Source organism: Pseudorca crassidens, chromosome 17 (genome assembly GCF_039906515.1).
Source record: "Pseudorca crassidens isolate mPseCra1 chromosome 17, mPseCra1.hap1, whole genome shotgun sequence".
NCBI lineage: Eukaryota > Metazoa > Chordata > Mammalia > Artiodactyla > Delphinidae > Pseudorca > Pseudorca crassidens.
This window is the reverse complement of record NC_090312.1, coordinates 81,622,446-81,636,016: the sequence shown is the minus strand read 5'-3', so window position 1 is coordinate 81,636,016 and position 13,571 is coordinate 81,622,446. Positions and strand designations below refer to the sequence as shown.

Here is a 13,571-nt window from a genome sequence, read left to right as displayed (position 1 = left end):
AAAGAACCACAAAAGAGAAAGAGCAAATTCTGAAATGCAGTAAGAAAAAGATTTGTTTCTGAGGATTTTCTAGTTCAGTGAATAGCAGGCAGCACCAGCTTCCTCTTCTCACAACATCTCCAGTCAAGTGTTTAATCTCGAAAGACTCCAGAAATTCATAGAAACGTTCTAAAAGTTGTGCCAGTTCATTTGAACCAAAGATAAATTCATGCATTTAATAGTTCCTCAGTCAGTTGCAATTACCATACTTGATCCTCTTTGTATAGTCCTTGTAACAAATAGAGTATTATCATAAGGAACAGACCAGAAATAAGGAGACTTCGAAGCAGGCTTTGACTTCGTATCTGATTTGCAACAATGCTTGGAGTGTTCTCTGAGAACATGTTTAAGCCTTACTCTCTTTTCATTTTTCCAACTGCAGAAAGAAAGCACCAACACTGGCATTAGTACTTGCACCTCCGTCCCTATTACCAGATCTTGTAGAACACCATAAGCACTTTAAGTGCCCAACAAATGTGTTGGTGACTAGTTGCCTTTATTATTCATGTTTTTTAAGAATCATCGGACAAATTGAATACATAATAGAAGTAGAAGTATTTTTTTGTTTTATATTTACAACAAAGGTGTGTGATATTTCAGACTAGGATTCCTCAAAGTATTTTCCTCAGCTTTTCTCATCCTAATACATTCTGTATTTTATATCCAGTGTCCAGCAGACAACTAGCCTCAAGAATGTGTTTGTTGACTTTGACTATATATCGTTTCTCTTCCAAGAAAATATAAGATTGAATTTAGGATTAAATAATACACGTGAAGAGTGTTTCATAAAACAAAGTAGAATAGAAATATAGGTGGTGGTAATTGTTGTTGGTTAGTAACTGCATTTAGTCTGAGTCCTCACAGGCAGGAAATGAAGATGTGAGCCTGGGCCAGGGAGGAGGCCTTTACATCATTTTAAACTTTAAGCATCACCTACAGTAATAACGTCACCCTTGCCAATAAAATACTGATCATGAAATATCCTCCTATGTCATACATAAAAGAACAGCTTTTTTTTTTTTTTTTTTTTAAAGCTTTCATTTGTCTTTTTGAAAAAGCTATTTGCTTTTTTGGAGCATTTGCTCATAGTGTAAAAATGCCCATTTATAATTAAAATGAATGATTGAAAGATCAAAAATCTCTCCATAGATACAGCAAGTCCAGATTAGAGGAATTCTCATACAATGATTTTTATTGTAGCGTGGCCCATGGATCTGGGTTCCGTCTGTATGAACTCCCAGGTGATTAATTTCCTTGTTTCTCTCCCCTTTGCTTTGTCAGTAGTGAGATACCTTGCTGACATCCGTAACTGGGCAACTGAAGGAAGCAGAAACGGAGGCCGAAGTATCCCTGTGTCTCTGTGGGACACTGTGTCTCAGAGGTAAGATTCTGGTCTATGACTGCTGTACAAATCCAGCATGCCAGTGAAACTTCAAAGAGGACAGGTGTGTCTGCACAGATAACCTTCCCATGTTCTTAGCAATCTCTCCAAAGGTGGCCATACGTGATTGAAAGTTGACAAGGGCTTGACACCCTTCAAGTTTTTGTTTTAGAACATCTTCAGCACAAGTTTTCCTGACCCGACTTCCTAATGTGCTTTGTTTTAGAAGTTTTTCTTGAAAGAAAAATGGGACACACTATACTAGCAATGAATAATAGAACAAAGAAAAAGACATTAAAAATTAGTGAGGGTGTAAGTAAAAGAAAAAAATGAGATTATATCAGGGAAAAATATATGTGAACATACCCTGTCAGGACTGGGAAGTACAAAGCCTTATTCTAAAAGGTCAAGTCATAGAAGGGCCATTATAGGATATTTCTCAGAATAACGCAGCACCCTTTCTTTAAGACATCTTGAACGGAGCCAAATACATTATTCTCACACCTTAAAGCCCTTCATATTCCCTTTTGTCCTTTATATACACATATGAGTCTTTCTATATAGTTGATGTTTGAGGAGTTGCAGTGATGTATATAATCAACCCAGTTAATTTTTAATGTTATTTTGTTGTGTATAGAAAAAAAAAGTACAATTTGGGGTCTGAGATTAAGAATAGGGATTATCTACAGCATGAGTACATTTTTAAGCAAGAAGACTCCCGAACCAGTTTGAGAGTGCTGTTTTTCAGACTGTTTTGTACTTGTAGTTTATGAAATATTTTGAAACATCAGAGCTCTTAAAGCTCACCTAAAGCTTTTATTTGTCACTGCAGGTAACACAGCTTTCATCACAGTGAGGGAAAACAACAAAATTATGCCTCATTTTTGCTGTTACAAGTGAATTATTAATTTTGAGCAGAAACAAAGTTTTAGATGCCATGATATTATTATTAATATTACACCAAGTGATCAGTGAAGCTATCCTGGCTTTCATTCCCAGGCGCTTTGACCCTCCCACTTGGTGGTGGTTGGTGAAGGCGCCGTCTCTCCTGGCCGCCTGCTGGTGGCTCGGCCCGCGCGGCATGGTGTGGGATTACCAACTAAGGTTTTGCAAGTGAAACGTCTGCATGGTGAATCGTCTTCAGTTCATCATCGTGTACAGCACCTCCCAGAGAGTGGGAAGGGTGTATTATAGATTGAAAACAATCCAGTGTATAAAAAGAGTAAACAGTGTAGGTTTAGTGGCATGTTCTATAGTTTAGAGTCAGAGATGTAACTGCTTTTCTTCCCTAGTTCATTTTAGAGTTCTCTATTATCTTCTTCAATGGATGGAATGTAATGGAAATGCCAAATGGTTTCAAGAGTTCTGCTGCAAGAAACTGTGGCAATGATCTTGTAGTTAATTGCCAGGATGATTCCACACGAACCACAGCTCACATCCTTAGCCACATCCTTCCCATTTTGATCATTTGTGACGTCAGGCAGGAACACATAAGGAAAAGGCTATTCATTTTTCTAAACCGAAGGGCCAGCACTGTCCTAATGTCTCTCCATGGGTTTATCTCTTCTGCTCATGTCCTCCCTATTTGCCCCTCAGAGGTGACCCTGTAGCCCTTTCCGTCCATGTCCTTAGGGCCTTGGGCTGGTTGTTGTCGTTTTCTCTGCAAAGTGTACAGCTGTGTAGTCAACAGGCAGCCACACACATAATAGACCTAGTTTAGTTCTGTCTTCAAAACTAAAGATACTTGAAGAAAAAAGAGGAAACAGGAGAGCTGGTTCAGGCAATCTTTCTTGACCTTGAGGTATCCTCATTCAGATTTGCTTCGAAGCAGAACGTGAAGACCAGGGTAGTTGATCTGGGAGGGGATCCCAGGGTGACCTGAAGAGAATGGAGAAAAGCCCGAGAAGAGACAGTACTGAGCTGTGGCTACTGGGACTCCTTGCTAGAGAATTTCAGAGAAACCCTGTGGACACCCCTCAACACTGCCCCACCGGCGAAACCCTCAGGAGAAGAAGCCGTGAGCTGTAGGGTGTGAGATGGAGAGCTGTCAGCACGCCTGCACTATGGACCCACAAATGGCCCCAAGGACAAGGCTGGGGCCCAGTCGTATCTACCACCACAGGTGACGTGTATCAGGAAATGTCCCTTTTGAAGCACACTGGGGGTGCAGGAGAGTGACAGCGGGACTGTGCAGGGACACCAGGAACACACACAGTCACAATTTGGTGACCAAAATATCACAGGACTAGTGATGGTTTGGGTTTGGCCTAAACAGGAGAAGATTTCCATCAACAACACGGAACAACAGTTGATGCCAGGTAGTGTGTCTTCAAATATGAAATTGAAACGTACTCTAGTGCCCGTGCAGGCAGCTGCTTAGACAGCCTGTGCCACAAGAAAATACAAGTGGTACTGGATTTGCACTTTTACCGCAAAGTAGTGAAACCGTAGTTAATATTCAGCTGTCACTTCTGGGAATGTCGCAGACTTAATTAAATTCCTGACCCTTTCCTCAGATGATCTTCAGGTGGTCTGTTCTCAGCAGGAGTCTGTGAGGAAGTGACGTGTGAGTTCTTTCTCTTCCAACCAGCGTAGCACCTACGTTAGGTCCTGCGTCTCTGGAAACCTCAGTGAGTTTTTGCCATGATAAAATGAAGGTTCCAAGATGCTCTTTCACAACAAACCCGACGATGTGCTTCACATTATTTACAGAAGAAGGTGTTCGAGAAGGTTTATTGGGGAGAGAAAGGAGGGAGAGAAGGAAGGAAGGAAGGAAAGAGAGGAGGGAGGGAGAGAAAGGAATTTGTTCCTCTGTGCTTCAAGGAGAATCAGCATTCATGGAAAGTAAGTGTGCTATCAGGCCCCCACGGTTGCCAGCCTGATCATCTAGCAAACTGCGTCCCGGGGGCAGGAATCTAAGCAAGAGAAGAGCGCCAAACTGGAGGCCTTTGTGTTAGGGTTTGTTTCTTGGTTACACTGGACACGACCACAGTGGAGGAGATAAAACTCCAGGAGAGAAAAAAGCATAGCTAGAAATACATCTTTAATAGATAAAAAAGTAGTTTGCTTATTTTTCTTCCCTTACTACCCCGTTGGATGCTAGCTGTAGTAGCATCTCTGCCGAAGTATTGTGCTGCTCTCGGCACCCCTCGGGCTGTTATTATTGCCCCCATTCGTCTTGTGCTGGACTCACGCTATCTCTGTGGGGTTTTCTCTGCCTCCTGCACTGGGTGGATACATTTCAAGTGGAAGCAGTGTCGCCTGGAAAACTGCAGAAGGCGCTGTGGCGCTGTGAGGCCAGTGACAAGTCTCAGGGCTGGTGCTGCAAGTTGGTGGTGGCCAGGGAGCCAGGGCTGCGTCCGCGTCCACCTTCTCCTGTGAAACGTAGTGCTGTCCCCGTGCCGCCTCAGAAGATGGAACTGCAGTGTGTGTGAGTGCATTTGTGTGTTTAGGTGCATGGATTTGTGTCGTTTCCTCAGTATTCCACATCACGCATCACTCATCGAGTGTTTCAGTAAATAATCTATTGCTAAGCATCGTAAGGAAATCTTATCTTGTAATTTCTTATTATTTCGACTCGCTCTAAGTCACAAAAGGACCAAAAGTTTCACACTGGAAATTACTGCCTACAACGTGAGAATATTTGTTTAAATCTTGGTCCCTTTACGTTACTAAAATGGTAGCGTTCTAACAATTTCATATCGAATTAAGCAAGGAGACTTTTAGAGGGAACTCTCAGAACATGAGAAAGACAAAGATGGAAACCTAGATAACTCGGGCTTTCCCGCAGGCCTCATAAGGAACAGACCGCAAGCACCTCCCTCCATTTCTGATCTGACCCTACAGCCTTGAGGTTAAGCTTTGCTCTCTAGATCCCTTCCTTTCTCAAGAAAACCCAACTTCAGCTGGCCAGGGCCAGGAGGGGACCCAGACCCAAGACAGGACAGGTTTCTCCATGAAAACCCAATCTACTGTGGACATGGAGTGAGAATCCTGGAGCTCTGTTCTGAGATTGTGGACCCTCAGTGTTGGGGACAGCCTTATCTTTCCAGATAAAGACAGATTATCTTTCCAAATAGATAATCAACCAGGAAATGAGGCACAGACGGGGCACTGGAAAATTCAAGGGGGCAGATTTGGAGATGCCAAAGCCACTACAACTTTAATTACTAAGCAAAAAGCGGGTAAAAAACAATGAGTCAGTTCAACTAAAAATACTCACCATATACCACCAAGAACTACAAACGCAGAGGTGATTGGCGGGGCTGCAGTGAATGGAGCAGCGAATGGCGCAGTGAGAACCACGGCAGGCTCGCCCGCCTGTTCCTCGCCTGGCCGGCGTTAATTGCAGTCGGTCGCTTTCTCAGAGTTCCCGCTGAATTCATCCCGCTTCCTCCGTTGCCACTTCCTCCACCCTAATCAGCGTCCTTGTGTCTCAGCCTGGGTCGGAGCCATCCTCTGATCGTCCTGGCTCTTCCTGCGCCCCTCGACCCCGCTCACGGCCTCCACGCCGACTGTGCTTATCGTACTGATCTTCATTCGGACTCAAGCTTGTCTTTTCCTCTTTCATTCTTCCTTTGCTCTATTATGACTTTCATTCTCTAGCATTATATTATATAGTTTTGCCCTAAATTTTTTCAAGAAAAAGCGTGGGGGGGAGATCCTGTTCCTAACGCAGTGTTTTAATTACATCATCCTCCTGTTCAAAAATCTGTATTAATCCCCATTGCCTACCAAAACCAAAACCAAACCTCATGATCTTTCCATTCAAGGCTTTATACCAACTGACTCCATTGCTTTCCCCTCCAGTCTGTTGCTGTAATTGTCCTCTTGCAGGATCTCAGTGAAGTCAGACCACCTGACTTCACCTCTTTGCTTCCGTCCCGCGGAGCGCGCTATTCTTCGCCCAGGTCGCCCTTCCTTGCTCTGCTCTGAGTGTCCTGACCCCGCCCACCCTTTAGTTCCCACTCGGAGTCCGCCCGCTCGCATGAGCGAATTGGCCCGATTAGCAACAGTGTCTCTCTCCTCCCGTGCTTACTCAGAGCTCAGCGCAGACGCCCCCGGCTGCTGAGTGGCAAGTGCGCGGAAGAGGCTTCAGCATCACAGCCCCGCCCACTCCCACCCCAGCACCGGGCCTCCTGGGGGCTGGGGGCAGCTGCATTTATTCCCCACGGCAGAGGAGCTAGGGAGTGATTCATCTAGGGTTTTCTTTTCAGGTTCCTAGGTTCTGACAAACGTTATCACATTAACTCAGCTGATTTATTTAGTTTTATGTTTGTTTTTATTTTTTATTGAAATACAGTTGATTTACAATGTTGTGTTAGTTTCAGGCTTACAGAAAGTGATTCAGTTATACATATATATAAATATATATATTCTTTTTTAACATTCTCTTCCATTATAGGTTATTACAATTTATTGAGTAGAGTTCCCTGTGCTATACAGTAGGTCCTTATTGGTTATCTATTTTATATATAGCAGTGTGTATAATTTAATTCCAGACTCCTAATTTATCCCTCCTCCCCCCCTCCCCTTTGGTAACTATGAGTTTGTTTTCTATGTCTGTGAGTCTGTTTCTCTTTTGTGTGTAAGTTCATCTGTATCACTTTTTTAGATTCCACACGTGAGCAATATCATGTGCTATTTGTCTTTCTTTGGTTTACTTCACTTCGCGTGATAATCCCTAGGTCCATCCACGTTACAGCTGATTTCTTTCCAACGTGAAATCTCCCGGAGATAGTTTGGATCCGTTCATCACACTGCCGTGCCTGCACCACCGCCAGCCCCTCCCGCTCCCATCACCTCCTGCATCCCCTCAGCGCGTGTCTGTACTGTGCCAGCATGGCCTCGACTAGAAGGAAGACACCGAAGTACTAGCTTAACTTAGTTTCAATGGGTTGTAGCTGAAACAATTTTAATTATAAAATACGTTAAGTGACCAAATGTCATATAACAGGTACACACTGTCCTGGCGTAACAAATGCTGCTCTGATGTTCTGCCCGTCGCGGTAGGTCCCGAAGAAACGGCAGCCGGTGCCCACTCACACAGCACCTGATGAAGAGAGTGAGCTGCAGCCCCCCTTCCCTCCCACCTGCAGACGCGGAGACAAGGCAGGTCCCACTTGCTTAGAGAAGCAGAAGAGCAGCGGCACCAGGGATAGCTCTCAGGCTGAGCCGACCCCTTCTACAACAGCAGCGGACTGCCCGGACCCGCTCGCGGTTGCCTCTGTGCCCCCAGAGCCTTCTCTCTGCGCGTGAAAGGTCCAGGACAGCTACCCCGGAGGCAGGTGCCAGCCTAGAAGGCTGCGCCGACAGCTGAGGAGACGGGCGCTGGGGGGGGACCTGGACCACCTGCCTCCTGTCACACCTTGGGCGGTGGGGGGCAGAGGGGCCAAGCTGGGCTGCGGGGTGCGCTCGTTGTGGGAATGAGATCTGGGGCGCTGGCAGCAGAGGCGCACATCAGCGGGGGGAAGGGAAAGGCAATCTCAGTCGTGCTCCCGGAAGCTTCCGCACGGACAAGAATGTACAGCACAGCTGAACTGAGGCAGAGAGAAAGCCCACCAACGTTTCGTTCCTTTTCCTAACTGAAGGGGGGAAGAGGCTTGGCTGAAATACAAGGCCCGGCGACCGGGCGAGGACTCTTGTGCACCGCAGACGCCTCCTGCGAGGATTCGCATCTCCTCTTCAACTGAACACCCACGTCCTATGGCTTTATTTCTGTACCTGAAGATTTTATTTTTCTGCCTTTTCTGCAAAAATAGAGTATACGGCAGTGAATTTCTACCATTTACACATAAGATTTAGCTGTTTGAGGTTTGGAGCAAGCAAAATTTGCATTTGCATGGGGCGGACATTCAACTGACTATGAACTGAAGTAAATCTTATTTACTCTTCGTATTAGTCGCCTATGAATGCTGTGACAAAACACTATACACTTGGCGGCTTAAAGCAGAACTGTGTCCTCTGACAGTTCTGGAGGCCAGGAGGCTGAAATCCAGGTAGGCCGGGCCCTGAAGTCTCTGGGGTGCTCCCTTCTAGCGCCGCTGCTGGTTGGGTGTGGCCCACAGTCCTTGGTGCTCCTGGGCTTGCAGCTGCCTCGCTCCAGCCTCTGCCTCTGTCGCCGCAGCCTCTCCTCCTATTCTGAGGAGGACCCAGAGCTGGGGGCTGACCCTGCATCTGAATCAGTTACATCTACAAAGAGCCGTTTCCACATGTGGCCGCGTTCTGAGCGCACGTGAATCTGGGGGGGCACTGTTTGAGTGGACCCCCCAGTGTATTACCCACTGCAAGTTCATTAGCATTGAATTAGGTATCTCTAGACTTTTCTGTTTGTCATCAAACTTGTGGTATTGTGTACTCGTGCCTGTGTATGTATGTGTGTGTGTGTGTGTAGACCTTTAATGAAATCATTTAAAAGAAGTTGGTATCTACCTTTAAATAGCAACAGTCTCATTTATGAATATATTCATTAACCCACTTGACCTAGAAGAGTCTAGATTCACACACAGTAGCAAAGTTCTTCAGCTTCAGGACGAGGCAGCTTCCCAGCGTCTCCTTCCATTCCTCCCGACTGGTCTGGGAAGTGGCATTGACGTGAGTGGGTGCGAGCAGGTTATCTGAAATAAAGGGCCTACTGTGGGCAGCTCTAAATGGGAGGAGACTTATGGATGAAGGAACTGAAAAGTTAAATACAGATAAATGATACCTAAAACAGCTGCCTGGCTGGACTTGTCAGGGCACAGCAGAACGACCAGCTTTGTCTTCACAAAACCAAATCATGGTCAGATTCATGGTCAGATACGTGGGGTGACCCCAAGGCGTTTTGCCCTAAGGAGGGAGGACGGGCAGCTGCACAGTTGTCCCCAGGGCTGAGGTTGCAGCCAACACTTGTAAAGCACTGCTAGTCAGGAGGCTTTTTTTTTTTTTTTCCTTGAGGAAGGTTGAGATCATTTCCTTTTTGTAAAAATGGAAGGAAAGAAGACTTAAGAAGGTGTCCTCTATGGACGGCATAGACCACCAGCAAGTCTTGGATGCTTTCCGAAGGTGAATGCCACCCCCCCCCCCCCGCTCCAGGCCACGCCCCCTCAGTGCCTTCTTACTAATGTTGGAAAGAGGGTCTGTTGCGCCATTAGCCATATAAGAGGACTCACCTCCCCGCAGGCCGGCGAGGCAAGCGTTCGAGCAGAGGCGGGTAGGACGGCCTCCTCCCGGCCCCCTCGGGATCCCTCTCTGTCCTGGAGGCGGCCTCGGCCACACCCTGGGGTCGCTGCCAGGCCAAGAGGCCGCAGACTCGGTTCCTCTGTGCTCCCGGGCAGTCCCAGTGCCCTTCTCCCAACCTGCGCTCGCCCCGCTGCTGCTCGGCCCCGGTGCCCGGAGCCTAGCGCGCCCTTACGGTGAATTTACTGTGAATTACCAAAAGGGATGTCCCTTCTGCCTGGAGCCTTCCCTGCAGCCTCGGGTTGGGCCAAGTGCCGCTTCCCGGTAAGCTTTTCCCAAAGCACATAACCCTAACCCGGTGCTTCCTATTCCTGTTTCTGTGTTTCTGTCTAGCCTGCCTCTTCCAACTCGCGGAAGACTTTCCTCAAGATCAGGTCCGTTGCTCCCCGTTTTTACTTACAGCCCCACCACGTTCCCTGGAATAGAAGAGGTTAAAGTTGCATGTTCAACGGAACCGAAGGGCGTGTGTTCTTGAAGACACCTTAAACCCTAAGGTAAATCACATGAAAGAAGGGATTGGAAATTAGAACATGGAATCTAAAAGGTTTAAATACGTCTTAATCTCACTAAGAAGTGTAGACAAAATTATCACTGAATATTCATTTGTAAGTATTAATACAGCACCAAAGAGTGACTCTTGGAATTAGCACAGGAGTTAAGAAGTCTGTTGTGCCACTGGTGGAGATATTTAGGCAAAACACACGTTGTTAGAGCTACTTCAAGATATCTCAGTCTGGAAAAACTGAAGTTTATATATTTGCTTACTTTCAAAATAGTTCAGCCCATGTACAAATGGTTTTATTTTCCCTTTCTGGGAAAGAGGGGGAAATGATAAATTACATAGATAAGAAAGGATGTTGAAATTTTGATAAAGTACAGAAATATAAAATACTATGTTTATAGGGAAGAGAGAATAATAAAAATTATCATGAGACAGCGAGCAGTCATGTTACTTCACTGATTTTTTCTCCTGACAGAGGCCACTTTAATCATTTCTTGCTATTCTGGGCATGTTATTTGTGCTGCTGCAGGCTTCTGTGCTCTTCTTTGTCAGTTTGAGCCATTCCTTGGTACAAAAGTGACAAGTGGTGGTGGTGGAAGCTGACAGAATGAGGTGCAGGGCTGCGTCTTGCTCATTTTTGGGATGGGGGTGGAGACACAGAGCCTTCTTACAAGCATTTAGGTTTCTCCTGCTGTTTGCAGGGTGAGTGAGTGGTTGCCATATCTGAAACGTATCTCAGACAAAATCTAATCCCTACCACCTTCTTATACTCCCTCTCCACCGAAAACAACCCACGTGTCTTAGGGCCACATCACACAAACACATTCCATGGCTGTCTACTTTAATCATGAAAGACTAGAGAAGTTTTGTTCGTTTCTGTATTTGTGTTTCCCAGCTGTCCCAGTGAAAGGGAACTCCCTGGTGACCTGGGGGTATTGAGGTGAGCTTTTGCTGTGGCTGCATAATGTGTACGGCGTTCTCGGGCACGCGAGCTCCTGCTGTTGGCGTTTTGATTCCATTCCTTTAATATCACCACGCCTCCCTCCAGGCTCACTGCTCTCATACTCCCACCTGTTCACTGGCTTTGGGGGGATGTTCACATCCCGATGTAAAATGTGGTTCACAGCCCTCGACCACTGGCCTTGGCTAGGTCACTCAGCTTCTTTTGCAGCACATGATGGGGTAGAAATTGAAGGATGGGCGCAGACACGTGCATAGGCAGGTAGATAGAGGCACATGCAGAAGAAACTACGCGTGCCCTACAAATGACTCTCATCGAAAGTAGCTAAAATCTATCCTGTTCTATTAGAAATGGTCCATGAGGAAACATCTGATGGCAATGTAAAACTAATTTTTTAAAAAATCCCATAGAAATGATGGCCACTGAAGGGAATTAAGAGTTAACAGTTTTGATGATTTCAAGTGTATAAGAATCTAATCCTGGAGCCATCTAGAGGGAGTTATTTTTAGTAGATATCTAGTGCTCAGAGGTCTCTGTGGCTTTCAGGGCCAGAGCATTGCTTTAGTCCAGTAGTTTCTGAAAGAAGAGAAATCAGAGAAGAGACATTCCATAGGTAGACTGAACAAAAGACAAGACTAGAGTATGATTTTTTAAATGTTAATTGGTAAGTCAATAAACCCTGGTTTGGTTGCAAGGATGAGAAATTCATGAAAGCTAATTTTAGAAATGGCATTTTGAACGTGACTGTCATGGAATCCAGCTTTAAGAAATAAAGCTCAGGGTTTCCCTGGTGGCACAGTGGTTAAGAACCTGCCTGCCAATGCAGGGGACACAGGTTGAATCCCTCGCCCAGGAAGATCCCATATGCTGTGGAGCAGCTAAGCCCGCGCACCACAACTACTGAGCCTGCGCTCTAGAGCCCGTGCTCTGCAACAAGAGAAGCCACTGCAATGAGAAGCCCGTGCACCTCAGTGAAGAGTAGCCCCCGCTCGCCTCAACTAGAGAAAGCCCATGCACAGCAACGAAGACCCAACACAGCCAAAAATAACTAAATAAATTAAAAGAAATAAAGCTCAACTTTGTAAACTAGACAGTCACCAGTCAGCCCGTCACTCTCTGAATTTTCAAAGTGTCTCTTCGTTGAAAATCTCCATTCTTCTCTCTGGAGATCAGCTTCTTCTGGAAGGTTCTCACCCATCTCTTTGGCTTGCAGCAGGCTCGGGTTCCGGAGTACCAGCTGGCCTTACCAGTACCAGTACCGTGAAGCCTCCTTGGGCAGCATTCTCGGATCACAGTTGCTGTATCTTTTAGGTCAAAATATTAAGAGAGAACATCTGATTAACTAATCTCCAGTCGGCTAGGATGGAAGGCAGGTCCTCTGGTACAAACCTTGCTCTCCAAGGCTTACTTCTTTCTGGAACATCTAAAAAGGGGATGGGGGATGGGGGATGACTGTCGCCTGAATTACATTTGCTGTGACACCAACTATGTACAAGGTACTGTGTTTGGCAATGAGAGAATACAATAGTAATGATATTTCTTGACCATTTATCACATGTCAGATAGCAGGTGTCAGATGAGAAATTTAAATATGTATGTTTAATCCTGCATCCTTATGCTGTAGGTATGATTATTACCTGTACTTTACAAATGAGGAAACTTGAGGCTTAGAGAGGTTGAGAACATGGGCCGGGCAGTCTGACTCCACACCATTCCCGAGCCTATGTTCTTACACACAAAAAGGTGACCTCCTTTGTCCTGGCCTGTGAAGGAAGCTATGCTGCCAGTCGTCTAGCTGCAAAGATGGGTGCATAAACCCAAACAAAGCAAGATGGCATAATTAGGGGCTAAGTCAATGCATAAAATAATGCTATGTTATTAGATTCTAGAGGGGGGAGAGAAAGGACACTGTGAGCTGAGCGGTCAGAGGAAATGAGGTCTCTCTTTGCCTTTGAAGGGTGCAGGGAAGAGCGGTCCTGACAGCTGAGTGGAATGTGTGAGCTCACAGGTCTCCTGTCAACCCCACCTGTTAGCATCCTCCAGTGATTTCCAGGCCGGTGTGGTTGAATTAGTGCCACAGCTCGGCCTCTGAACTCCTTGGCGTTCTCGCCCCCCTCCAGTGACCCCTGTGGCCCCCCGACTGCCCCACTGCACCCCCACCTTGTCTTGCCAGCAACCTCCTGTGCTTCGGCCCTGCAGCATCTGCTCTCCGTGCCTTCACCTGTGCTCTCCCTCCCTGCCGTGCCCTCCTGACCTCTGGCTTCCTGTCAAGCACCTGTTCACCGTCCAGATTCCAGCTGCATCGGCACCTCTTCGTTGAAATGTGCCTGTTCTTCCCCACTCTGGGCATTCGGAGGTGGCCAGTCCCCTTTCCTGCTCCTATAACACCTGGAAGCATTTCTTACATCACGTACGACGATCTGCACAGCCACACCTTTGCACGTTCATCTCTCCTCTTATACTGAGCTTGT

General features: G+C 46.3%; 1 protein-coding gene across 1 annotated transcript in view; it reads left to right on the top strand.

The window, feature by feature from the left end:
* The window catches only part of LOC137210107 (uncharacterized), a 73,387-nt gene that overhangs the window by 27,691 nt on the left and 32,125 nt on the right, over positions 1-13,571 (top strand). Inside the window, exon 2 of the mRNA XM_067711711.1 lies at positions 1,321-1,420. Coding sequence (XP_067567812.1) covers positions 1,321-1,420 — 100 coding nt within the window. The remainder of the gene's footprint in view (positions 1-1,320; positions 1,421-13,571) is intronic.